The 27871-nt window shown below is 37.2% G+C and overlaps 1 protein-coding gene across 1 annotated transcript in view; it reads left to right on the forward strand.

Moving 5' to 3' along the window:
- MCU (mitochondrial calcium uniporter) overlaps positions 1 to 27871 on the forward strand; it is a gene marked incomplete at both ends in the record, with an annotated part of 180900 nt that overhangs the window by 111817 nt on the left and 41212 nt on the right. Inside the window, one exon of the mRNA XM_080694594.1 lies at positions 24077 to 24146. Coding sequence (XP_080550720.1) covers positions 24077 to 24146 — 70 coding nt within the window. The remainder of the gene's footprint in view (positions 1 to 24076; positions 24147 to 27871) is intronic.

Below are 27871 nucleotides of genomic sequence, written 5' to 3' on the forward strand. Positions count from 1 at the left end.
CTGGAAGTATCTTACTTTGTATTAGCAAAGTGATAAGAAGACAGTAGACACTTTAATGGACTTCAGTGACCCAGAGGGCTCTGAGATTTTTGTCCCAAAGGAAATTACATTTATTGAGTGCCCTTGTGTATAGTAATTACCAATCAAATACTAACTCTTAACCTCTAAATGTGGATAATATTTAAATTACTGAGACGGGAGGAGGATCATGATTTGTGGACAGCCTCAGCTACTACTTAGTGAGGCCCTTTGCAACGCAGTGAAACCCTGTTTCAAAATAAAGAATAAAAAAATAGGAATAGAAGTATACCTCAGAGGGAGAATGCCTCTGGATTCCATTCTAGTAACACACACACACACACACACACACACACACACACACACACACAATTTTTTTTTTGTAAATGAAAAACAGCTGTTTGAAACTAGGCAAAATCAACAATGTTCAGTTTCCCTCTTGGAATTAGAGAATTAGATGATAGGAAAATAATAGAGAACTCAAAAGACTCACACAACTTAAAATTAAGCAACTATTCTTACTATATTGAATTTTCTTTTTTCTTTTTTTTTTTTTTTTTTTTTTGGTGGTACTGGGGTTCCTGGAAGCCCTTCTATCTCCGGGCTACACTCCCAGACCTATTTTTACATTTTTATTTGGAAACAGGGTCTCCTAAGCCAGCGCGCGCGGCTAGCTTCGAACCTGCGCGATCCTCCTGTCTCCGCCTCCCAAGCGCGGGGATTACAAGCGTGCGCCACCACGCCCGGCTATTATATTGAATTTTCTAAAATGCACCTTAGAATAAAAAGTTCCTCTGGGTAGTCTGAGTCATCCTTTTCTGTGACTTTTCAGATTTTCATGTATTTCAAAGGTAGGATTAGTGGGAGGGGATAGGCTAAGTGTGAATGAACCACGGTTGCTCTGCTGTAGGAATAGTGATGTTCAGTGTTTTGCTTACTCTATGAAAATAAAACAGAGAGTACTTACTATTCTGAGAAGCCACTGAAGTTCTTTTGGCCTTCTTGATCTCAATGATTTCCATCTTAGACTTTGAAATCCTTTAACATACTATGACTGTAGAATTGGTCAGCTTTTATATATTGCCATTGTTACTGAAAATGAATTATTGAATTACTTGGTAGTGTTAAATGTAATGAGAGAGAAGGCAATAATCTGGCCATTCTCAAAGACTTTGTGTTCTCAAGACATAAAAGCAGTACTGACTGTGGGAGTTATCTTAATGATGCTGTTCAATAACTAAGCATACTGAAACTCAGTTTTATATCCTGGAAATAAAAGTTATTTTCTAACTTAAGAAATTATTATTGTTATTTTTGTGGTACTAGAAATATAACCCAGGGGCATTCTACCACTGAGCTATATCACCAGCCCTGGTTTTTTGTTGTTGTTGTTGTTGTTGTTGTTTGTTTGTTTGGGGGTTTTTTGGTCTGGGGATGGAACCCAGGGGCATTTGACCTCTGAGCTACACCCGCTACCCTACTTTTAATTCTTTATTTTGAAACTGGGTCTCACTGAGTTGCAAAGGGCCTCACTAAGTAGTTGAGGCTGTCCAAGAACTGCGATCTTCCAGTCCCAGCCTCCTAAATGCTGGGATTACAAGCATGCGCCTCCACGCCCGGCTCAGCCCTGTTTTATTCTTTATTTTGAAACAGGGTCTCACTAAGTTGCAGAGGGACCTCACATGTTGCTGAGGCTGGCCACAAACCTGTGATCCTCCTGTCTCAGCCTCCCAAGTACTGTGTGCACCACCACACCCAGATTCAAATATACTTTATTGTCACGTTGCAATTATACATCATAGTGAGTCTCATGTGTTAAATCATACATGCACACGGCTCCTGTGTATGTGCCTCCACATCCCGCCCGGCTCCTCCCTCCCCACGTGAGTCAGTGAGGTGGGCAGTAAGACCTTCACATACTGTCATAGCACTGTTTGAACTGTTGCCACCTTCCGTCCTCCTTCTGTCTCTCCCTCACTCTCTCCACTACACACCCATCATCCACTCTTCAGATCTCTCTCTGTCTATTACTTCAAGTCCCTTTTATTTTCTATTTTCTCTCTAACTTCCACATGAGAGAAAAACATACCACCATGGCTTCCTGAGACTGACTGATCTCACTTTAGCAAATGACAATTTTGTTCTTTATGGCTCAGTAAAAGTCCATCGAGTATATGTACCTATTTTTTTTATCCATTCATCTATTCTATTGGTGGTCACCTGGGTTGGCCCCCATAGTTTGGCTCTTGTGAACTGTGCAGCTTTAAATATGAACATTCATCTATCACTATAGTATTCTCACTTTAGTTCTTTAGAAAATTTATCAAGGAGTGTTACACCTGCCTCATATGGTAGTTCCATTTCTAGTTTTGTAGGGAAACTCCAAACTTGTCCTCGCAGTGGTTGTACTAATTTACAATTCCACCAGCAGCGTATGAGAGTTCCTGTTTCCCCAGATCTTTGCTAGCAGTTGTGTTTTTTGTATTTTTGATGATTGCCATTCTGACTGGGGTTAGGTAGAGTCTCAGTGTACTTTTGATTTGCATTTCTGATCACTGATGATGTTGACCATCTTTACATCTATTTATTGGCCAGTTATATTTCTTCTTTTGAGAAGTGTCTATTCAGTTCTATTTTTCATTGGGTTATTTGTATTTTTAGTTCTTTTTCTTTCTAGATATCAGAGGAGTACCTGACAAAGATTTTCTCCCATTTCATAGGCTCTCTTTTTAGGCTCTTGATTATTTTCTTTGCTTTTCAGAAGCTTTTTAATTTGATGTCATCTCATTTATTGATTCTTCATTTCATTTCCTGAATGAGGAAAACTGAAAATATTTCCTTTAAATTCAAGAACAAGACAATGATACTATCACCACTCTTACTCAACATAGTACTTGATATTCTAGCCAGAGAAATAAGGGAAGAGAAAGAAATTAAATGGATACAAATAGAGAAAAAAGTGAAATTATCTTTATTTGCTGATGACATGGTCCTATACTTAGAAGATCCAAAAAACTCAACCAGAAAACTTCTAGAGCTGATAAATAAATTCATCAAAGTAGCCAGACATAGCGGGTGTGGTAAAGCCAGTACTTGGGAGTCTGAAACAGGAGGATCGCAGGTTTGCAGCCTCAGATAATCAGTAAGGCCTTCTGCAACTTAGTGAGACCCTGCTTCAAAATAAGGAATGAAAAATAGGGCTGAGGTGTAGCTCAGAGTAGAATGCCCCTGAGTTTAATCCCTACTACTGAAAAAACAAAAAAAGTAGCCAGACACAAAATCAACTTAAAAAATCAATAACTTTTCCATATAACAGCCATGAATCCACTGGAAAAGAAATGAAGAAACCAATTCTATTCACAGAATAAAATACTTAAGTATAAATCTAACCAAGGAAGTAAAAAGAAAAACTCTACAATAAAAAGTATAGAACAGTGAAGGAAGAAATTGAAAAAGACCTTAGAAGATGGAAAGACCAACATGTTCTTGGATTTCTAACTCTTAATGCTTTTAATCCTCCTTATCTAGAAACCATAAAGGAATGCATTACCTTCCTCTCTTCTGCTTAATTGGTAGCATCTTAAGATTGTCAATATCCCAAGAATACTGCCCACAAATTAAGAACCTGGTTTTTTAGGCAAAGGCTTTAGGTAAGAATTAAGACCCACATCTACATGCATGCAGACAATCGACAAAACTTCTTAGTCCTTCTATTGCTTGTTCCTTTTCCTATTTTTTACCATTCTTTCCACTTACCATGCTAAGTACTTGTAAGTTCAGATGTCAGCATACACTCATTTACTATAAAGTGAGAACCAGAGAGAATTTTGCATTCAGGGGCTTATAAATTTGTAAGTATCGAGCATTTGTAGTTCCCTGGTCCATAGCAGTAACAACTCATCCTCCACATCCACCTCACACTTTCTGCCTTCAAGCCATAACCCCAGCTGTGTGTGTGTGTGTGTGTGTGTGTGTGTGTGTGTGTGTGTGTGTTTACTGGGGATGGAACCCAGAGACCTTCTATGCCTCCAAACTACCCCCCTCTTTGGTTTTTTAAAATAGGGTCTTGTTGGATTGCTGAGAGGCTCACTAAGTTGCCAGGGCTGGTCTTGAGCCTGCAATCCTTCTGTCCCAACCCCTCAAGTACTGGAATTACAGGTGTGTACCACCACCTCATGCATATTAGGCAAGTGTCCCACCACTGAGCTATGCCTTGTTTTGAGACTTTTAATAAATGCTTTCCTTTTTACCCTTTTTTTAAAAAATTTTTCAAACCTACAGATAAGTTGAAGGAATATTACAATAGACATCCACATTTCTTTTCCTTAGAGGCACTAGTTGTTAACGTTTGCCAATTTGTCTACCTTCCCACTGAGACTTTAGAGACATTACTGACGTCTCCTCCATAATAAGTTCAGCAGATGTCCCCTAAGAACAAGGACCTTCTATACAATCATGATACCATTATTATACCCATGAAATTAGTGGGCTGGGGATGTAGCTGGTAGAGTTCTTGCCTAGCATGTGCAAGGCCCTGTATTCCATCCCCAGCGCCATTAGAAAAGAGAAAGAAATTTGATACTGATGCTATACTATAAACTAATATTTAGTCTGCTAAAATTGTAGTGAGATGATATTGTTGAAGTATGAAAAAATGTTTTTTCTGCTCACCTAAGTGAAAAACATATTTTCCCCCTTAAAGATAAGTCTGAGGGGAAAATGTATATCATTTATTCTGTGAAATAGAGTGGCATATGTCTGTTACAAGGCAGGAGGTGAAGACTGTGCTGGAAGTGGACATCTTTTATCAGTGTGAATATATCAAAAAGATAAGATTCGTTCCATTTGTGTCTCAAAGAATATTTCATCTATGCTATGCATGTATATAATACATATTTACAAGCCTTGTGTTTACATTGCTATTGCTTGCAAGCATTTCTAGAGAGTTTTGACAGTAAGAAATAGGTATGTGCCATGTACCAGAGTAACTATTAGATTTAATTCTTAATAATCTTTCTTATTTTCCTATTATATAAGCTATACTAATAAATTACCTAACTTGTTAGGAGGAAATAGAAATTTGGGCTGTTTTTTGGTTTTACATTTGATCTCATATGCAGAGTAGCTGGAGAGGAAATGTGTAAGTAGCTATTTGGCATAATTGCCTCAACTTTGCTTTGAAAGTTTTGTAAGCAAATGATAAAGTAGATAACTTCTTGGACTTAGAATTTCTTAATGATTCAACAACGCAAAGGTAACTGTGTTTTGATCAATAGTTATTCCTTTCTGTTGTCCCGTATGTATTCTCTTTCTTTTCTTTTTTTTCCAATGGTGACATGATAGTAGACTCCACACCATAATCTGCCCCTTTCACAACTCGGTATTGAGGCCTGAACTTGAACTTTGTACATCAAACTTGGTTCCTAGATTCAGTGCCCATTCTGCCAACTGAAATTGATTTTTGCTTTATCTCTAAAGCACTGTCCTACTTTTGTTAATTTTCTAACCTCTTCACATCCATTATTTCTGTCTAAGAAGTGATGTGTTCTTATACCATTATATCTGTCTGTGAGAAGTGATGTGTTCCTATACTGCAGGAAATGGACTAGAAAAGGAAAAAATATCTATGATGAAAGTCGAAGAAATTTATAAGATGTAAATTTTTTCACATCAAAACATTTGGTTCTCAAAGCTTGCATAAAACACAAAGATTGACACTTTCCTAATTAACTGTTCCCCTTATGTATAATATAGCAAAACAGGTAATTTAAATTTTTATCCAGTGTTTAAATACTATGAGTTATATGTGATACATTTTTTAAAGAAAATACATTCCTTCTAAAAAGCTAGTTTAAAAAACCAAATGGAGCCGGTCATGGTAGCGCACACTTGTAATCCCCGCGCTTGGGAGGCGGAGACAGGAGGATCATGCAGGTTTGAAGCCAGCTGCTCTGTTTCCAGATAAAAATATAAAAATATAAAAAGTAGGTCTGGGAGTGTAGCCCGGAGGTAGAAGGGCTTCCAGAAACCCCAATACCACAAAAAAAGAAACAAAACAGTTGGAGGCAGGTGTGGTGGCATATACCTGTAACCCCAGTAAATGAGAGGGTGAGACAGGAGGATTAAAGGTTAAAGGTCAGCCTCAGAAATTTAGCAAGGCCCTCAGCAACTTAGTGAGCCCGTTTCAAAATAAGAAATGAAATAGGGTTGGAGGTGTAGATCAGAGATAGAATTCCCCTGGGTTCGATCCCCAGTACCACAAAAAGGAGAGAAAAAATTGGTTTCCATAATTTCAGAGATTACAATGACTGAGTCTTACCTTTTTTTCTGATCTTAATAAAATTAGTATGTACATCTGGTTTCCTTACATGAAATTGGTCATCTCATCAAAAGCAAACATACAAACATGCTTTTCTGCTCAACTTTTACACTTAGGATGGCATCGTATTATATTTGAAATGTTCCTTAAAACACTTTGTTGAAGAAGGTCTTGACTTTGCAGAGGAAGAATAGCCCTTCTGTAAGTCAAGAAACAAAGACAAGCTCTTTATTTGCCACATAAAAATGTCAACTCTAACTCACCTTGTATTAAAAGTCTACAGTAACGTCACATCCAGCAGTTGTAGAATACTTGCTGTTGTCAAGGGCACTTGGACCACTTTCCAAAGCTTACCCCAAGCTAGGCCGTAAAGCAAATCCTAATACATTTCAAAGGATTGAAACCATACATTTATTTTCTCTTACTACAGTGGAATCAAACTAGAAATCATCAGTACCTGAGGTAATAAATCATTTTCTCTGGGAAATTTTCCAGTATTTGAAGTGTGTGGGTCAAAGAAGAAATAACTAAAACTGACATTAAGAAAAAAGTAGACACTGTTTTTTTTTAAATATCAGGAACAAAAAAACAGTAAATATCACTGTAAATCTCACCATTTAATAATTAAGACAGTATTCGGAAGAGCTTCATGGCAATAAACTTGAAATTTCATATGAAAAAGACAAATCCCTAGAATAACATGAGTTATAAATTCTTAGAAAAACATGACTTAGAACACTTAATCTAAATAGGCATTTCTCAAGCAAATATACAAAGATGGCCAATAAGTGCTTGAAGAAAAGGGAAATCAAAGTCACAATGAGATACCATTTCACAATCACTAAGATAGCTATTATTAAAAAGACAGTAACAAGTGTTGGCGAAGATGTAGGGAAATTAAACCCTCATATTACTGGTGAGACTGAAATGCTGTAGTATAAAAATTTGCACATGAATGTTCATAGCAGCATTATTTTAATACTCAGAAAGTAGAAATAAACCAAATATTCACTGACTGAGAAGTGAGTAAAAATAAATAACATATATCCATTCAGAGGATATTATTTGGCAATCAAGAGAAATAGAGTTCTGATATGTGCTGCGCTATAGACAAGTCCTAAAAACATGCTGAATGGAAAAAGCCAGTCACAAAAAGGCCACATAGTCAATGATTCTGTTTACATGACATGTCCAAAACAGGCAAATCTATAGAAAAAGAAGGTAGGTAGGGAAGAAGAAAGATGGCTGCTAATGGAAGGATATGAGGTTTCTTTGGGGGGCATATACTAAAACCATTGTGTTATATACATTAGATACCTAAATTATATAAATGTGAATTGTATCTCAATAGTTCTGTTACTTAAAAAAAACAAAAAGCAAGGCCCCTCCAATTGGTCTTCTAACAAAACCAATGCTAGGAAAAACACGAAGTCTGATTAGTCATATCTATAAGAGAAATTAATCTATAACTAGTTTCAACACAGAAAATTCCAAGCTCAAATATGGCTTCTTTAAAACACTTTAGGAAGGACTAACAGCTACTTTAAAGAAACTCTTCCGGAGGATATTAAAAAATGTGACCACTTTCTAGCGCATTTTATAGCCAACAAGGATGTTATAAGAAAGGGAAAGTATAGACCATCTTCTTCAAGGTATATTTTTTAATCCTCTAAAAAAAAAAAAAAACCACAAAACACTCTCAGCAAAGTAAGACTAGATGGGAATTTTATTTATCTGATAAATGGCTATCTACCTAAAATTCCAATATATGTTATAATTAATAATGAAATATTGGAAGGCTTTTCTCTTGAGGTCAAGATCAGGATTAGATAAGAATATGGCTGCCACCACTGTTACTCACTAATGGACTGTAAGTATCCCAGCCAGTGCAATAGGGATGAAAAAGAAATTAAAATTTTAGTGTTACAAAGGAAGAAATAAAACTGTTTTTTTTTTTTTGCAGATGACATGATTGTGTATGTTGGAAATCCAAAAGAATTTACAAATAAAATTATTCTTAGCTGGGCGTGGTGGCACACACTTGTAATCCCCACATTTGGGACAGGAGGATCGCGCAGGTTTGAAGCTAGCTTCAGCTGGCTTCAGAGACCCTGTTTCCAAATAAAATATAAAATAGGTCTGGGAGTGTAGCCCAGAGGTAGAAGGGTTCCATCCCCAGTACCACCCCCCAAAAAAATTATTCTGATTATTACAAGGTAATAATATACAAGGAAATGAAATAAGTACACAAAAATCAGTTGTATGTTGGAGACAATGTGTGAAAACTCAACAGGACGTGACATTTATGGTACATATATGTAGAAAGTTGCATATTATATTTCATTACAGTCTTTAGAAGTCAGTTGTACTCTTGTGTGCCAGCAATTGGAAAATGAAATTTGAAAAAGAAAACTATTTACAATAACATCAAAAGTATAAAAATGCCTAGTGACAAATCTAATGAAAGATGTGCCAACCCTATACAGAGAAAATCATGAGGGAGTGGGAGAATATACCATGTTTACAGATTAGAATGCTAAACATTGTTTAGTTCTCAGTTCTCCTCAAATTAATCTAGATATTTAGTATATTCCCCATGAGGGAAAAGATGATCTTTGAGTAGTGCATGCTGGATCATTGTGACATTGGGTGGGAAAAAAATTTTTATCTTGATTCTACCTCATATCAGAAGAAAACTTTCTAAGCAAAATATAGCTATAAATGTGAAAGGTAAAACAATAAAGCTTGCTAGAGAAACTGTACATGAACATCTTCATGACCTTCAGGTAGGAATATATTTCTCAAGCAGAATACAAAAAGCACTTAACCATAAAAGAAAAGATTGCTAATTGTACTACATTAAAAATTAAAAATTTTTGTTCATCAAGTACCATTAAGAAAGAGAAGAAGCAGACTAAGAGTGGGAAGAGGGGTGTGTGTGTACCTGACAAAGTGCTCAGACTCCAACTATATTAAGAATTTTGAAATCAATAAGAAAAAAAAGACAATCTAAGAAAAAAGTGAGCAAGAAACCGAAGTAGGTATTTAACAGAGAAGATAGCCAAGTGGGTAAACACATGAAAAGGGTTTTAGTCTGTCAGGCACCAAGAAATAACACCCCTAAGAGACAATTCTTTTGACTTACGGCGCTGCCCCCAGTTAGCAAAACCGATAGTGGGTGTGTGAATTGGCACCTGCCACTTTGCAGAACTCAGTATCTACTGAAGTGGATCCAGAGGCCTTCCCCTTCCCTTGGCTGGCCGCCGCCTTTCTCCAGCACCATTGGGAGTGTCCCCGACTCTTGTACTGCTGTCTCTCTTCTCGGTGATCACATCTTTCTCTGACCTTTTTAAAGAGCTCTGTGATGACTTTGGTCTTATACAGATAATGGAGAAAAAGCTCCCTTTTTAAAACTCGGTTCATTGTAGCCCTAATTCCAGCTGGAATCCTAATTTTCCTTTGCCCATACAGCATATCCAGAGTCCAGAAATCAGTACATGGAAATCTTTGGGAGGCCATTATTTTGCATACAGTGGGGGCTTAGAGGCAAATATGGACCTTAAGATTGCAATTTCGAAGGTTTTAATGACTTACCTATTCATTTTTTACCCAATCTTTATTTTGCAATTGTATTTTTATTTTTCTTGGTCCTGGTTTTTAATTTCTATTTCAGAACTTTTAAAAGTGTACCACTTTTTTTTTCCAGTACTAGGGATGGAACCCAGGGGCATTCTGCCTCTGAGTTATGCCCCCAGTCCTACATTTTATTTTGGAACAAGGTCTCACTGAGTTGCAAATGGCTTAACTAAGTAGCTGAGGCTATCCACGAACTGCAGTCCTGCTGTCTCAGCCTCTCAAATGCTGGGATTACAGGCATGCACCACCACTCCCAGCTGTGTACCATATTTTATGGTATATGTACAAATTCTTTGTAGAATAGTCTAGGGATAAAAGAGTAATTTGAAAAAATTAGGTTCTGTATAAAGAAAATGAAGAAGATAGTAATGATGTTAGTAATGGGAATATTCTTTTTTTTTTTTTTTGGTGGTGGTACTGGGGTTCCTGGAAACCCTTCTACCTCCGGGTATACCCCCAGACATACATACATATATATATATATATTTTTTTGGGGGGGGGACAAGGTCTCTTACGCCAGCAAGACTGGCTTCAAACCAGCGCGATCCTCCCTGTCTCCACCTCCCAAGTGCGGGGATTACAAGCCTGTGCCACCACGCCCAGCGTGGGAATCTTCTTTTATATATGAATAAGGATCTGAAAGTCTCTCAGACTGTGAAGTTGTGACTAGTGCTTACTAAGAGGCTGTTCTCTATGTGATCCCTAAACAGACAGGAGAGATCAGTTGGCATCTGGCAGAGAGGGCTGAGGACCATTCTGGGTTGAGAATTTTCAGGTTTGAATTATAAGTAAAAATCCTAAGCGTTTCATTTGGTCTTCCCCTTTGTACTGCACTTTAATGATTTAATACTTTTAATGGCTTATTCTTTTGTAATAATTTTAGGTAATGTGTTCATTATTTGGAGTTATACCTTGTAAATCAAAGTTACCCAGCTTTGTTAAGAATTTTTTAATCAAGCATATTAAAACAAATCCCCTTAGCTAAAGGTACAGAAAAGGAAGAGGAGTTATCAAAATTTATGCATTAAGCCAGGGTGTTAAAAATAAGTAGGACTCATGAGCATTTTAAAATCTCAATTAATTAAAGGTGGATTTGTTGTTCTTATGGTATTCCTTTTAGATAAAGTCTGAAAGGACAAAGAGACATTATTAGTTAGCTGGCACATGATTCTATTACTAGCATTCCAGTTTGAGATTTCTAAGTAGAACAATTATATTGGAAATGGAGGCAGTATGTTTATTTTGTGTTTACTTAGGTAAAATAAAAGATGGAAAAAGAGTTCCAGAACAAAACCACCTATCTTACTATGACCTACTTTCCCTCTCTCTCCTCTTCCCTCCCTCCCTCCCTCCCTCCTCCCCCTCTCTCTTTTTGGTGCTGAGATTGAACCCAAGGGGCATTCTACCTCTGAGCTACACTCCTAGACCAATTTTTTATTCTTTATTTTGAAATAGTATCTCTCACTAAGTTGCAGAGGACCTAAGTAACTGTAAACCCTGATCCTCCTGTCTCAGCCTCCTAAGTACTGGGATTACAAGCATGCACCACCACACCCGGATAGCTTTCTCTTTTTATGTTCCACTTTTCTTGTGTAAATCCATTACACTCACACAACACGTGGGAGGGCAAAGAATGATTTTTATATAGCTGCCCTTCTTGTTACAGGGGAATAAGAAAGGCCTGTGGCTATTTATATTTCTGAGTGGCAACCGCATTTCTTTTTTAATATTAGCTAAAACTAAAGCAAAAATGAAAATCTCTCAAGGCTTGCTTCTTAGCTGGAATTGTATAGTTCATTACAATTGGAAGATGTGAAACTAACCCCTGACCACTGTCTATTTACCCTTTTTAACCTTACATAAGAAAAAATATTCAGTAAGTGTATAAGGAAAGGTCATGATAAAGAATTATCGCAATAATAAAAGTTAATGGAATGTTCTATTTACTGATTTTCCCCCCTTCTGGCTTATCTGATGTTTTTTGAATGATAAAGAAAATTTAATCTTATTTGTTTTACCTTTAAAATGAGAATACAGGAGAGCATATTGGGTCAGTCCATATTTGTGTCAACTTTTTCTCACTCAATTTTTATTTTAAAAACTTCAACATCTAAAGAAAATTTATAGAAAGACTACAGTGGACAACACTATACCCATCACCTAGATTCATCAGCTACATTTATTATTCCTCTCTACATACATATACACACATCTGTACACATACATATGACTTTTATTTTTCTGACTTGTCAAAAGTGTTATACATCATGGTTTTTTACCTCTCCATACTTGAGCCATGTTTTTCCTAAGAACAATAATGATATCTTGCTCTTGTGCAAAATGCAAAATCTGTTTTTAGTTTTACTGGAATCCTGTCTATTACCTATGTTTTTATCAGTATTCAAGAACAAAGGAAGCAGTGAGGGGAATTATTAATAGCAGCCACCCACTTTCTAAGTTATTCACCACCGTGTGTCTTCCAGAAACCAAGTGTGAAAATGAAAGAGGTTGAATTTCAAACCCGAATAAATAGAAGGTAATTGATAGAAAGTCTCCATACCCTTAAGTAGGCCCAGTTTCGTGAAATATCACATATAGTTGAACCATTTTTCTACACTCCTTTGTAATGTGTGACGTGTGTCAGGAAAGAATGTTTGGCTATTTATTTTCAAACTTCAGAGGTTTTAGGCATTGGAAGGACCTTACAATGTTGTATAATCCACTCATTTTACAGTAGAGAACTGAGATTCAAGGTCATGAAACAAGAGCTGAGACTGGAATCCAGCTTTTCAAACTCTCAGTGTAGCGTTCTCTGTTACGTCACATTGCCTCCCCATGAGCCCTAGTTGCTTATGCTGGAGTCCTGATAAGTGAGTGGGGTAAAGGGTCTGAGAGTACGGCCCCTCCTTGAATGTCATTTGGGTGAATTGTGTCAGAGATACAGGAGAGAATACAGGAGAGCATATTGGGTCAGTACATATTTGTGTAACTTTTTCTCTCTCAGTTTTTATTTTGAAAAACTCCGAAATCTAATATGCATGAAATTTCTGAGTAATCTTGTTAAAATGCAGGTCCTAGTGGGTAGGTTTGAGGTGGGACCTGAGGATCTGTATTTCTAACAAACTCCTGGGGGATGCTGATTACTGATGCTGGGGGATGCTGGTTACTGATGCTGGGGGATGCTGATTACTGATGCTACAGATTCTTGAGCTACATTCTGAGGAGCAGTTAAATAGAATAACCACAAAATTCTCATAACCCCCAGGCATCATCTAAGCAGAAAAAATAACTTTAAAAAACTATAAAATAGAGGCTCAAATAAGAGGATTGCAGCTTCAAGGCCAGCTTTAGCAACTTAATGAGACTTTATCTCAAAATTAAAAATAAAAAATTGGACTGGGGATGGTATCTCAGAGGTAGAACAACCCTGGGTTCAATTTCTGGTACCACACGTGCACACACCCTATAAAATATTCCGTTTAAAATGCAAAATCTGTTTTTAGTTTTTCTGGAATTCAGGCGTGGTGGTACATTGCCTGTAATCTTAGTACTTGGGAGGCTAAAACAGGAGAATCACAGTTTTGAGACCAGCCTCAGCAACCTCGACTCAGCAACCTAGCAAGATCCTGTTTCAAAAAAAATTTTTTTTAAGGGTTGAGATTTTATAGCTCAGAGGTAGGACAGCCCTGAGTCCAATTCCCAATACAAATAAAATAAATAAATAAATAAATACTTCCATTCTAAAATACATAGAGAATATTAAAACTAATTTATGTTTGTTCATCATAAAAGCAGGACAAAAGTTTGAAAAGTATTCTTCTTTTATGCCACTTCAGAGAAGGAAGTTTTGTTCCAGTATATTAACTTATAGATGTAACTATCTCCGCTATATTGTTATATCAGCAAAGATTGAGATTTGACAGACTTAATGGTACCATAGAAGGAATTCAAGTTATGAATTCATCATAGAAGATGAATTCAAGTTATGAAAAGAAACATTACCAAAGGAACTGTTTATTAACACCCAAATGAGTTACCTCATTTTTCTTTTTCTTTTGGTGGATTAAACCCAGGGATGTTCTACCACTAGGTTGTGTATTTCCAGCCCCCCAAAACATACATACACACACCACACACACACACACACACACACACACACACACACACAGTATTTGTGTGTGCGTTACTGGGGACTGAACCTGGAGCATTCTACCTACAAAGCTACTCCCCCAGCCCTATTTTATTTTTATTTTGAAACAGCCTCACTAGGTTGATGAGAATCTCACTACTTGCCGAGATGGTTCTCAAACCTGCAATCTCCTGTCTCAGCCTCCCAAGTACTGGGATTATAGGCACACACCACTACACGTGGCGACAGGGTCTTGCTAAGTTGTCCAGGATGGCCTTGGAATCATCTTGCCGCAGCCTTCTGAGTAGCTGGGATTACAGGCATGTGGACTATACCTGGCTTCATGTCTACATTCAATAAAACATCTTTCAAGCCAGCTACATCTATTGAATTTACAAATACTAAAAGTTTCAGTTCCCATGGTGTTACATTCTGATTTAATTCCCTTATGTCTAAATAATATATCTGTGCTTTGAATTGGACAGATGATTATTAAGAGGTACAAATGCAGCTGGGGGTGGTGGCGCACACTTGTAATCCCCACACTTGGGAGGCAGAGACAGGAGGATCCTGCAGGTTCGAAGCCAGCCTCGCTGGCTTAAGAGACCCTGTTTCCAAATAAAAAATATAAAATAGGTCTGGGAGTGTAGCCCAGAGGTAGAAGGGTTTCCAGGAACCCCAGTACCACCCCCAAAAAAGGTACAAATGCTAGGTTTTATGTGACAATTAGTCCTTTAAGGATTTTTTATTTTGTTTTTTGTTGCTTAAAAATAATAATCAGCCGGGGTGGTGGCACATGCTTGTAATCCCCGCGCTTGGGAGGCGGAGACAGGAGGATCGCACAGTACCACCAAAATAATTAATAATAATAATAATAATAATAATAATAATAATTAGCTGTACACTTAATAACTGTCTCAACCCAACATGAATGCATTTAAGCTTACAGCAGCCTAAAGTAAAGTAGACCTTTAATATATGCATATCAGAAGAAATCTGCACTCCATTCATTTCCCAAACGGCTATACAAATCATGATTTCTTATTTCTCAGAGTAGTTCAGCATTACAACTCAAATTTATATTAATTCCCTGAGGAAAACACAGTGGAAAGTGGAATATAAAGCTCACCAAAGAAATTGAGGCATATGAAAAAAGACAGAGGAATGCAATTAAATGAATATGTATTAAATTTCTACTTTTTTCTGGTGTGCTTGGGAGCTACCAATATATAAAGAAATTGATGTAGTTTTCAGGCTGATTATAGCTCTGAAGGGGAGGCAGGCATCTAAACCAATAATTAGAATACAGTGTGAAAAAAGGGGATATGGACAAAATCTAGAAATAATGCAGATAAGTTATAAAGAAAATGGAATTGGAAAATAGTTTCTTCAAAATAGAAGTATGAATAGATGTGTGATAATGTAGAATCTAGGGAAAGAGTTTAAGGATGTCCATTATAAAATTCTTTCAATTTTTCTATGTGTTTGAAAAATTTTATAATAAAGTTTTAAATAAGAAATAGGTATAAAAACAGTAGAATGATACAAAGGAGCCACTAGGCACAATTTTCACATTTCCAGGTAAGTAACTTCTTAATATAGAAGAAAAGGAATGAAATAGAGAAGAATATTCCAATTCATCTTGGGGAAGATAAATTGTCATTAAAGAAAAGCAGGAATATCTTGTTATGATTAGCATATCTATCTTGAGATCCAGGAGTAAAAGTGTGTCAAACAAAATGTTGCAACCATCAGGATGTCAATACAGTCCACATGTTGGTACAGAATTGACTCAGATGCTAGGGGTCTAGAGTGGACAGTGAATTTGGACTCTGGCTCTTCTCTAATACCAACTATAGGTTGTAATTTGGGGGTAATAATCTAAGATAGAAAAAATTGTTAAAGATATATACAATGAACCATGACTTCTGCTATAAAGTTACGACATATTCTAGTGGGGAAAATATTAGCCTGTTTATAATAAAATGTAATATCTTAAATAATCAGGGGATGAGTAATCTTTAAATTTTAAATTATGTAACAACTCACAAAATATCAATACCACCTTAATAAATGGGTATCAGAAATTTTGTGTCCTTTTATGGAAGAGAATAAAATATACCACGTGTTTAGTCTCTAATTTGATTGTTATGATGCTATCTGAAGAAATACCTCAAAAAGCCTCAGATACCTGCCTTTACCATTGTAAGGCATTCATATCCCATGATATCTTCACGTTTAGAGGTAGTGATGGCCTTGAAATGGATTATACTTACTAAATTTTTTACAGTAAGAGTCAGTCCCTTGAGATTGAAGGTTTGAGTTTGTGTTCCTATAGAATACTAAAGTGTTGAACATGTACTGTCATTCAAGTGTTGTTACATTGATAGTATCACTTACCCTTAAGTGGAATCTCCTTCTCAAGTGGTTTTGTTGTTGCTGTTAACACGTGGGAAAACTGAGTCATATCTTGGAGACTCAAGATACTGAGTTATGAAACCGGGCACACATTTTCTAACTTGAGTGACTCTCGCGCTTTCGGATCTTCACCGCTTGAAGCCACAGTGCTTATGTTAGTAGACTGGTGGATGAGAGGTAGTAGAATATTATTGTTAATACAGTGTTCCAACAGTTTTATTATATCAAGAATATGGGGGGGGGAACATATCCAGAGTTGTAGAAGGTGTTGTAGGTATGCCTTGGTTTAGACCAATTGAAATAGTTTTACTCTGTTAATCATAGAATGTTTATAAGCTCTGGATTCCAGAGATAAGTTCAGAAATTGGTGAAATACCAATAACTCTTTTTTTTTTTAAGAAACTTGGAACAGTATTACAAGAATACGTTTTTATAAACATTCCGTGTTATACCAAGGGAAATATCATAGGAAGATATTATTGATATAGCTAAACTTGCGGCAGAGAGAGGCTATTGATAACCAGATTTCAGCATTGGACAAATATATAGTTATTCTATATAAAGCTATTTGATATAATTAATATTGTATACTTTGGCCTAGTTTTATAGAGGTATTAGATATTTGTTTTCTAATGGAATTAGATCCCATTCTTTTCTCTTTTTTTAATTTTTTTGTGATACTGGGGGTGGAACCCAGGGGCTTTTCTACCCCCGGGCTATACTCCTGGACCTATTTTTATACTTTATTTGGAAACAGGATCTCACTAAGTAGCTGAGGCTGGCTTCGAACCTGTGCAATTCTCCTGTCTCAGCCTCCCACTGCTGGGATTACAAGGATGCGCCACCACACAGATCCCATTATTTTCTTAAAGGGAACTAGGTTAAAGCCGGGCGTGGTGGCGCACCCTTGTAATCCCCGCGCTTGGGAGGCAGAGACAGGAGGATCGCACAGGTTCAAAGCCAGCCGTGCGCGCTGGCTTAGGAGACCCTGTTTCCAAATAAAAATGTAAAATTAGGTCTGGGAGTGTAGCCCGGAGGTAGAAGGGCTTCCAGGAACCCCAGTACCACCCCTCCCCCAAAAAAGGAACTAGGTTAATAAGGAAATACTTCCTTTCCCTTTATCTCCTCCCTCCCCCTTCCTTTCTTTTACTTCGTGTCTAATTGGCTATGAATATTTAGAGAGTATTGACAGTTTATTTAGACTTGACAGTCTTCTGAAGTTTTGGCAGCAATATACTGCTGAGTTTGTTCTTCTGAACGGTAAAAGGTGAATAGGGAAAATTGCATAATTTGTGATAGCAGCAGAGGATTTAAAAGTAAGGAGTTTTTGTTGTGTTTTGCGGTGCTGGGGATCAAATCCATTGCCTTATACATGCTAGAGAAGTGCTGTACTACTGAGCTATGTATCCCTATCCCTAAAATTAATTTTTTACCTGAATTTAATAAGTTGATCTAAGGACACAGAATATCTCTTTATAATACCACAGTTTGATTTGTGTATTAGCTTGAGTCCTGTGACTTCAAGAAATCAAGTTATAGTGTTTTGTGGTCTGGCTCTAAATTGATAATGTTGGCACTTTTCTCCTCCTGGGATTAAAGCTAGAGGGAATAGTTGCAATGCAAGACAGATATTATATATTCCTTTACATTAACTACAAACCCCTGCTTTTTCTTGATGTTTACAAGTTATTTCTCAAAGACATGGATGGTCTTGTACCAAAAGTATAAACTTGTATTTTCCTTTGAAGAGACTATGGTGGTACTGAATCACCTTGTTTATTTGGCATGAAGATTGACTAAAGATTTGCTCTTTCTCTGGTTATCTTTTTATTGTTCTAAATATTTATTTTCTTCACCTTATTCTTGGTCTCTGCCTGTGAAATTTAAGTACATGAATAATACATATCATTTGCCTAAATTCTTTTGCTGACTTTTTTGTAACTTCTTGACTGTAAGCATCTGTAAAGCATTATTAAAATTTTGCTATTAAAAATAAAAGAACAAATAAAAAGAAAACAGGGAGGCTGAGACACGAGGATTGTGATTCGAGGACAGCCTCAGCTACTTAGTGAGGCCTCTTTCAAGTCAGTGAGACCCTTTTTCAAAGTAAAGAACTAAATAGGGCTGGGGGTGCAGCTCAGAGTTAGAATGCCCCTGGGTTCCATCCCCAGTACCTCAAAAAATAAAAAATTCATAAAGTAAAAAAGGCCAGGGGTGTAGCTAGAAGGTAGAATGCCCCTGGGTTCCATCCCCAGTACTGTAAAAAAGAAGAAGAAGAAGGAGGAGGAGGAGGAGGAGGAGGAGGAGGAGGAGGAGGAGGAGGAGGAGGAGGAGGAGGAGAGGGAGAGAGGGAGGGAGGGAGGAAGGAAGGAAGGAAGGAAGAAAAGAAAAAACTTATATTTGCTTGCGTATAAAATTGTACACCATGAAATATATTCAACTTAGGGGAGTCATAGAATATAGATTAGAATAACAATATTTGGTCTTGAAACTTTCTCCCTGTTTTCTTTTTGTTTGTTGGTTTTTTTTCTTGTTTTGATTTTCCATTTTATGTGATTGTGATGACTATATTTTAAGGAAGAAAAGCAAGAGTAAAATCATTTTTGTTTCTGCTGGCCTTGTTAGATTGTAAACTACTAGAAGATTTAGATAAAATGATCTGTATTTGTGTTTGGGAATACTTAAATAACATTTTATAATTGCCAGTCTCATTATAGAAGTGAGCTGGGAAGGACTTCAGGAAAGTGAATTATCCACAAACAACAGCAGCTTTGCTGTGCAGCAAGGGTCAGCAAACATTTTTTTAAAGGGCCAAATTATAAATACTTTAGGTTTCTGAGCCACTTAGTCTTTGCTGGAACTATTCAACTCTCCTGCAACTATGCAACTACTGAATCCCGTAGTGAGAAAGTAGATTAATCTAAAACAGTCAATAAATGAATGAACCTGGTTGCGTTCCAGAAAAACTTTATTTCCAAAAACAGATGGCTAACCTGCCTACCTGTGTTCTACAGTATCTAATATTTTTCATAATCAGTCATTTACTGATGCTGTTCTATGCTCCAGAAAAAGACCTCTAACTATTGTTAAGAATAGTTTGTAAAATCAAAGCACAGAGAACTTCTAATTTAAAATGGCCTGGTAGATGTATACTGAATTGTTTTTAGGGGAGATGATATAATGGTTGAAATTTCCTTTAAAATAGTCTGGGGGTAGGGAAAAGGAAATTGGATGGGTATAGATGGACTGAGTTTGATAAAATGTTGGTAAATATTGAAGCAATTGACATGTACATGGGGTTGCCCCACACTTTGGTCTCTACTTGTGACTGTTTCTAAAAATGTCAAATTTAAAGTAACTATATAAACAAATATATAGTGGCCCAGTAAAGGCTGCAGTTTCTCTCTTCTCATATCATAGAATAGGAAGGAGAATAAAAAACAAAGATATAAGCTCCAGTTTCCGCATAACCAGATAGATCTCTGCCGTTCCAAAGCACAATAAAGAAAGAGTGCTAGGTCCAGTGAAGGTTACGTAGGTGTGCGGGCAGCCCCTAGAGTTGACACCTAAGGTCGCAGGTCCCCAACAAAGCCAGGCAAGCACAACCCTCAGAATGAAACCCTGGCCTCGACTTCTCCAAAGCAGCCTTCAACATTGACTCTACCAAGTCCTCAGGGAAAGCTTAGTTTAGGAATTAACATGCCAGGCTTCAGGAAATGGAGCCCTTATGAGCCTTTCTACAGGGAGCGGTTCAGCCAACCAAGAAATGAAAGCAGAAACTACAGCTAAAGAAAGAATTGGAAGTGAGCATGGAGTGCATTTATCTTTTAGTTTTTATTCCATATAAAAACTAAAACAAACATGGAAATTAGGTTTACAGAGCACCTATTATTATTATTATTATTATTATTATTATTATTATTATTTTAATGTGTGGAACTGGAGATTAAAACCAGGAGCATTCTATCATTAAGCTACTATAACCCTAGCCCTATTTTTTATTCTTTATTTTGAAACAGAGTCTCACTAAGTTGCAGGGGGCCCACTACTTAGCTATGTCTAGCCTGGCTGGCAAACCTACTATCTTCCTTTCTCTGCCTCCCAAATGCTGGGAATACAAATATTTGTTACCATGCCCAGTTTACAGAACACCTTTAAGTCTTTGACAATGTGGTAATGCTAAAATTGAATGAGGGCCAGGCATGGTGTCACATGCTTGTAATCCCAGTACTTGGGAGGCTGAGACAGGAGGATCACAGGTTCTTGGACAGCCTCAGATACTTAGTGAGGCCCTCCGGAACTTAGTGAGACCCTGTCTTAAAGCTCAGAGGTAGAATGCTCCTGGGTTCAATCCCCAGCACCACAGAAAAAAATAAAAAAGAAAAAAAAAACTGAATGAAAGGAGAATGAGGGACAGAAATGATACAAAGCCATGTTTTTTAATCAAGCCATCAAAAGTTATCATTTAAAACAAAAGCAGTAAAAGCTAAGTCTTGGGATGGAGAGGAGTAGGCAGGTAGACAGGTAGGTAGTTGATTCACAGATGAAGTGAAAGGCAAACTCTAAGGGCAATAACAGAATTAAACTGGATGGAAGAGGGGAAGAAAAAAGAAGCATAATTGTATTAGTTCACCATAGCTCATAATAAAGATAGGTTCTTTATATTTTAATATAAAGTAAGTTTTATATGAAGTTATAGTTACACAGACTTACTTAACTCAACATGTGTTTGATGAGGACATGTCATTTGTCAAGCACTAACAAAAATTTTGGCCCCACGAGTAAGAGGAGCAAACCATATGCGTAATAAATAATTAAGCAAATAAACCTTAAGAAGTGTTAAATATATGGGTGGTGATATGACATAAAGGGGATCGGGAGCACCGAATGATATGCTTGACTCTTTCATTGGGTAGCCAGAGTAGGCCTCACTCAGAAAATGAACTCTGAGCAAAGATTTGAAGGAAGTGGGGGAGCCATAGAGTTTTCTAGAGGATCAGTATTCTAAGCAGGGGTGACTCTTGGAAAGGCCCTGAAGCAAAAGTTCAAGATAAAGGATTAAGTTTAGAAGGGTTAAAGTATAGTGATTAAGAGAGAGAACTTCGACTCTTACTCTGAGATAACTACTAGAACAAAAAAGTAAGCTTTCCAAATTCTCAGAAGGAATACATGCATCACTAAAACACAACAAGCGGCAAAACATTTTAGCAAACTATTTTCAAGAAGAAAGCAGCAATCAAAACAAAGTGTACCATAAAATTTCACAACTGAAAAGAGATTAAATATGAACGCTATATAAATATAAATAAAGAAATGTAAGTAGGCTGAGCTTTTCCTACTGAAAGTTCCCCAGATTAGGTCACAAATAAAACTCCTTAGAGCCATTCCTAGAGCAAAGATACTTAGGAAATATAATACAGTTAAAGGACCAGCAGAGACATAACAGGCACATGCAAACATGGGAATTGTGATCTTAATATTGGATAAAAGACAGTAGAAAAAAGCATTATGTAAGGAAAGAGGACATACAAAATCTATATGGAGAAAACCTAAAAATGCTTCTCAGGGATACAAATAGGGACTTAAATGGAAAGGCTTATAACGTTCTTGAATAAAAAGACTCCAAATCATATAGATGTTGGTTTCCCCTATTAATCTATGGAGTTGATATGACTTCAAAACAAACAAGAGACTAGCTCCTACTTATTAAACAATTTGTGCCTGGCTCCATTCTAAATGCTTGGTATGTATTACTCATTTAGTCCTCAGGACAGCTTTATGTGGTAGGTGTTAGTAGTATTCTTTGTCCATTTTTTGTTGTAGAAACCAAACCACCAAGAGGCTAATGAACTTGACCAAGATTGTAGTGAAAGTAAGTTCCTGAGCCACAATCCAAACCACCAACAGAGGATGATTTCAGATTCTTTGCTTTTTTTTTTTTTTTTTTTCAGTACTGGGATGGAACCCAGGAGCATTCTACCTCTGAGCGACACAGCCCTATTTTTTTATTCTTTATTTTGAAACAGGGCCTCACTAAGTTGCAAAGAGCCTCACTAAGTAACTGAGGCTGTCCATGAACCACGATTCTCCGGTCTCAGCCTCCCAAACGCTGGGATTACAATGCTGGGATCTGACCGCGCGGGGCCTGATTCTTTGCTTTTAACCACCACACTATCCTGTATTTTTTTAAGATAATAGGATTGTGTGTACATGTGTAACTAAATAAACTGAATCTCAAGTTTATATGCAGAAACAAATAACCAGGAATAGTGAAGAAAAAAATTCTAAACAGTAATAAAAGACAACTAGCATGTCAGATACTAAGGTATATTATAAAACTAGAATATCGAAACAATGTGGTTACTAGGACATGAACAAACATCAGTGGACAGAATGGACATTCAGAAATAGATCCAAATTCATATTGGTCTTTGGAAAATTATAAAGATAGCATTTCAAATGAATAGGGAAGTGGGACACTAAATGAGACAGCTCTGTTCTCAGTAGAAGAAAATAAGGTGGATTTCCACTTCTTAACTTTGATTCAGATTAATTCCTAATGAATCACATATTTAAACCTGAGGAACTAAACTAAACTAGCAATGGACCAAGCCTCAAATAATTTTAAATTCAAGTTCATTTCCACATTTTCTCTTCAGTTGGCGGGGTGTGGGGAACATGATATTCCCATGAAGGATGTAAATATGCCATGGGTCGCAGTTGTGCTAAGGCATGCATCCATAGGGGCTAAGTGATTTTCCTATGGGCTGATGTAAAGGAAGAGAAAAGGCTCTGGGGCACATATGTTGGTTTTTAGTCAATACCTCCCTCTCCTCTCCCTTCAATACATTTGGGGGCTGGGAAAGTAAAAAATACAAAGAAGCAAATTAAGCATTTGCCATATCAGAAGTATATTCAATAGCCTTTCTCAAACTCAGTTTAATGACAAGAACGTCAATTCCAGATCCACACCCGCAGTGACATTCCTTCGTGAAGTGGTAAAGCGGGCGTGTCAGTGTGGATTTCCTTCTAACACTCTAAAAAGGTGATGATCAAGGACTCAAGGACTGAGGTTGCCTTTCCAAGTTAAAAAAAAAAATGCCTCTCTCCAAATAACAGTAAATTTATGACACCGCTGCTTAGTAACTATGTTGTACTTGGTAAAAGATAGGAAGCAAATGTGTCTAAAAGCTAGAAAGAGGAAGAACTTTCTTAAGTTAAGACTTGATAGAACTTAAAACCAACATTAAGTATTTTTCGAAGTATGTTAAAAATTGTCAGATAGAATCTGTTTTGTTTTATATGACATTTGTATATATGTGTGTATGTAAATATCTTGATATAATCTTGAAAGTACACCAAAAAATTTACCATTGTTAATCTTAAGGTGTTAGAAGTTTGAAAGTCTTTTGTTTTCTTGTACCTGTACTTCTCAACTTTTCTGCAAAGAATACATACTGCTTATGTAGTTGAAAGTTATTTTTGTTTTCTGCATATGCTTGCTTGTGTAACATGTGTGGTTCTGCCCTGACAGTGGGTGTATCTTGTTTTCCTAGGTACACCAGAGGCTCTCCTCCTGGCAGAACCTGGGAGTTGTTTATTGCAGTACTGTTGTGCCCTCTGATGGTGAGTTTTGGCAAAGCCATTTTTATGTCTATTATAGTTTTCCCTTTTTTATGTCTATTATATTTTTCCCTTTAGCTCAATGTTTCCTTTTCTCTAGCTGAGATATAAACCAAAGTCTTTCCCTTAAGGTGGGCCTGTGTGCCATAGAGAGAGGAGCAGGTTAAAGAAAGGAAAAAAATTGAATGAGAAGAGGATCTAGTGAATGTATGTATGTATCTATGTATGTATGTATTTAGTGGTACTGAGGGTGAAATCCAGAGGCTTTCTACCTCTGGGCTATACTCCCAGCCCTATTTTTCTATTTTATTTGGAAACAGGGTGTCACTAAGTTGCTGAGAGCCTCACTAAGTAGCTGAGGCCGGCTTCGAGCCTGTGTGATCCTCCTGTCTCAGCCTCCCAAGCGCGGGGATGACAAGTGTGCGCCACCACGCCTGGCAGTGATCTAGTGAATTTAAAAGAGAAACCAAGAAGAGACACTAAAGTCCATCCATTCTGCATAGGTCATGGAATGTACATTTAGGTTTTAAAACTAGAGACAGTTAACCTGACGACCACAGAAGCACCCGTTTGGTATTTCCTAACTATCGCGTTTTCACGTGAATGATGGCACCCAAACTCTAGCCCTTTGTGTCATCAGAGCCCAGACAGGAGCATTCCAAGTCTGAGACCCTCTGCGCTTGCTTTTTCGTTCCTTGGGCTCAGGTTATAATCCTCTTCTTTGATTTGGGAAAGGGTAAATAACTGCTTGGGGGTCATATATAATCCTTTCTAAATGTCCATGATGTTATACACTGGCAACAGGCTCAAAGCTTTGGTTATTTTTATAGCAGTGGAGGGAGATGTGTTTACGACTTGTACTGTCATTTCTCTTTCCCAGTACTGCACATTTAGAGTTTAGGCTACTTGGCTTAAAGGTTGACTGTTAACTAGGGTTTTTTCTGTATAAAGTTTGGTTTTATAAAGCTCAAATTCCAACCTCATAAACATTAATTCTTAAGCATAGCAAACAGTGAAAGTGCATACTTCAAACTCACAAGGACGGTTAAAACTGAGAAGCCCAGAAGATGAATCACGGAAATCCTGGAATCCTCTGTGTGTAGATATTTACAGTGCAGATCTTTACAGTGTTACCTTTCCCCAAAGCTGCTTATTATCTGAATTTATACACAATGTGTTCATATTTGTTGAACCCTTTAAATTCGGAAGAAATATCATGTGTGGTTACTCATTTGTAGTTATGGAGAGGTTGAAAAGGAAAATGGACCCGAATCAAAACAAGGAAATTGGGAGTCAGTGTTCCTCTACCTGTCTCTAGAAGACATTTAAAAAAAAAAAGATAAAGTAATACCAATCATATGTTAATATTGTACATTAAATTAAAAAGCAGCACCCCTCTTTGTTGTAGCTAGAGGACAGGTAGGTGTTTCTCTCTGTCAGGACATAGTGCATACCTGGATATCATCAGAGCCAGGGGACTGCAGTGCAACATACTCCTTTCCCTCCAAGGCAGTGGGCATTTTTCTAACCCCCCGACACTGTCTTGGGACATTTTACACAGCCAAATGAGGGCCGTCCACATCTATGCCTCTCCCTTGACCCTCCTCTGGTATTACTTCAGCATGACCCCATTGGGTAATTTCAGTAAGGAGAGAATCTCTCTCAATGTAAAACATAATTGTTTGTAGTGCCTAATCCTCTCAGTTTTTGTTGGATGAACAGCATTTCATTAAAAAATGGCTAGCCTTAGCCGGGCGTGGTGGTGCACGCTGTAATCCCCTAGCTTGGGAGGCGAGACAGGAGGATCGCACGAGTTCAAAGCCAGCCTCGCTGGCTTAGGAGACCCTGTTTCCAAATAAAAATATAAAAAAATAGGTCTGGTAGTGTAGCCCAGAGGTAGAAGGGTTTCCAGGAACCCCAGTACCACCCAAAAAAAAAAAAAAAAATGGCTAGCCTTTGTAATGTTGTCTGAAATTATTATATATTCAATATCAGTATATATTCAGTTATATATTATCAGCCAAATCACAGTACAACAGGAAGCTCAAGTACCAGTGTTTTTTATGATAATCAGTAGCAATTAATATGAACTAATGAATTAATATTAGAATTTATATTAATTTTTCCATTTAATAGCAGTTACTATGATCCTACATACCCATGTATGTAGAAGTAATTCAATATTTTAACAAAGGCACAGTTGCACTGGAGTATAGCTGAATGTTATCCCAGGATATCAATAATAAGTTACCCTACATTGCATAAGGGATTGAAAATTATATTTTACAAAAGCTAAAAGGATACCAAATTTTTTAAAGTGGCTGTCAAAATTCCTATCTATATTTGCTCTTCTTAAGAAACCAAATTTATATTACATATCAAGAAGTAGAAGCGGAATATATGATTTAATGCAGCCAAGTGTCTTGGCTACCTCCAAATTATATATTTTGTTATTTTGCACTTCTAAATTAATTTAACCTTAGGTCAGTATAGCTCTGTGTGACAGTTACTCCAGTAGAGTTTAGTCGCGATCCACAAGCATTTGTACCATCATTCATTCCTTTTTGTCACTATTGTTTGGTCATATTTAGTATTCCACAAGGACTTGACCCTCATTTCTTAAAAGTACAGAATCTTAAATGCCACACTACCATAATTGTAATATTTATATACCTAGTATATAAATGTACTATATAAAAATACTTATGTAAAATAAGTATATGGAAATAAGTATATAAACTAAAAATACTTATATAAAATATATATGTTGCCTCTCAATAATTGCTTCTTAGTTGTTTCACTATATAACAGATATAAAGTATACAGATTATCTTAAAAATTTAATCTTGCCAGGTGTGGTGGCACACGCTTGTAATCCCCGCGCTTGGGAGGTGGAGACAGGAGGATCGCACAGTTTCGGAGCCAGCCGCACTGGCTTAAGAGACCCTGTTTCCAAATTTAAAAAATATAAAAATAGGTCTGGGAGTGTAGCCGGGAGGTAGAAGGGTTTCCAGGAACCCCAGTACCACCACACACACACACACACACACACACACACACACACACACACACACACAATTAATCTTCCTACCAAAGCAGTCTAATAGGTTCCTAGTTTTTCTTGTGTCATACTTTTTTTGTGTGTGTGTGGTGGTACAGGGGATTGAATCCAGGGGCATTTTACCTCTGAGGTACACCCCTCAGCCAGATTTTATTCTTTATTTTGAAACAGGGCCTTACTAAGTTGCAGAGGGCCTTGTAAGTTGCTGAGGCCGGTTGTGAACCTACAATCCTCCAGTCTCAACCTCCCAAGTATTGGGATTACAAACTCGCACCACCTCTGGCTCATAAATACTTTTGAAGATCCAATGAAAGCTCTAGACTTTCTCTAGAAAAATTAACACACACACACACACACACACACACACACACACACGAAACTTCATAATCTCATAGTGATTCAGACTCCCTCCAGCCAAATCATAGAATCCCTAGTCTTGTGGACCCCACTTGAAAACCATCTTGAAATCTTTGACACAGATATACATGCATGATACCCTACTCACACCTGAATTTCCTTTCACAGGAGACATGATGCTTAGAAGATACAAGTACAAGCTCAGCTTGTATCCCAGTGTACCACATAACCACCTTACCAAGTAATTAACTTCTCAAAACCTGTTTCCTCATCTGTGAAATGGAGATGTTTATAGTTACCACCTTTAGGA

This window comes from Muscardinus avellanarius, assembly GCF_963383645.1.
Source record: "Muscardinus avellanarius genome assembly, chromosome: 4".
In the NCBI taxonomy this organism is placed as follows: domain Eukaryota; kingdom Metazoa; phylum Chordata; class Mammalia; order Rodentia; family Gliridae; genus Muscardinus; species Muscardinus avellanarius.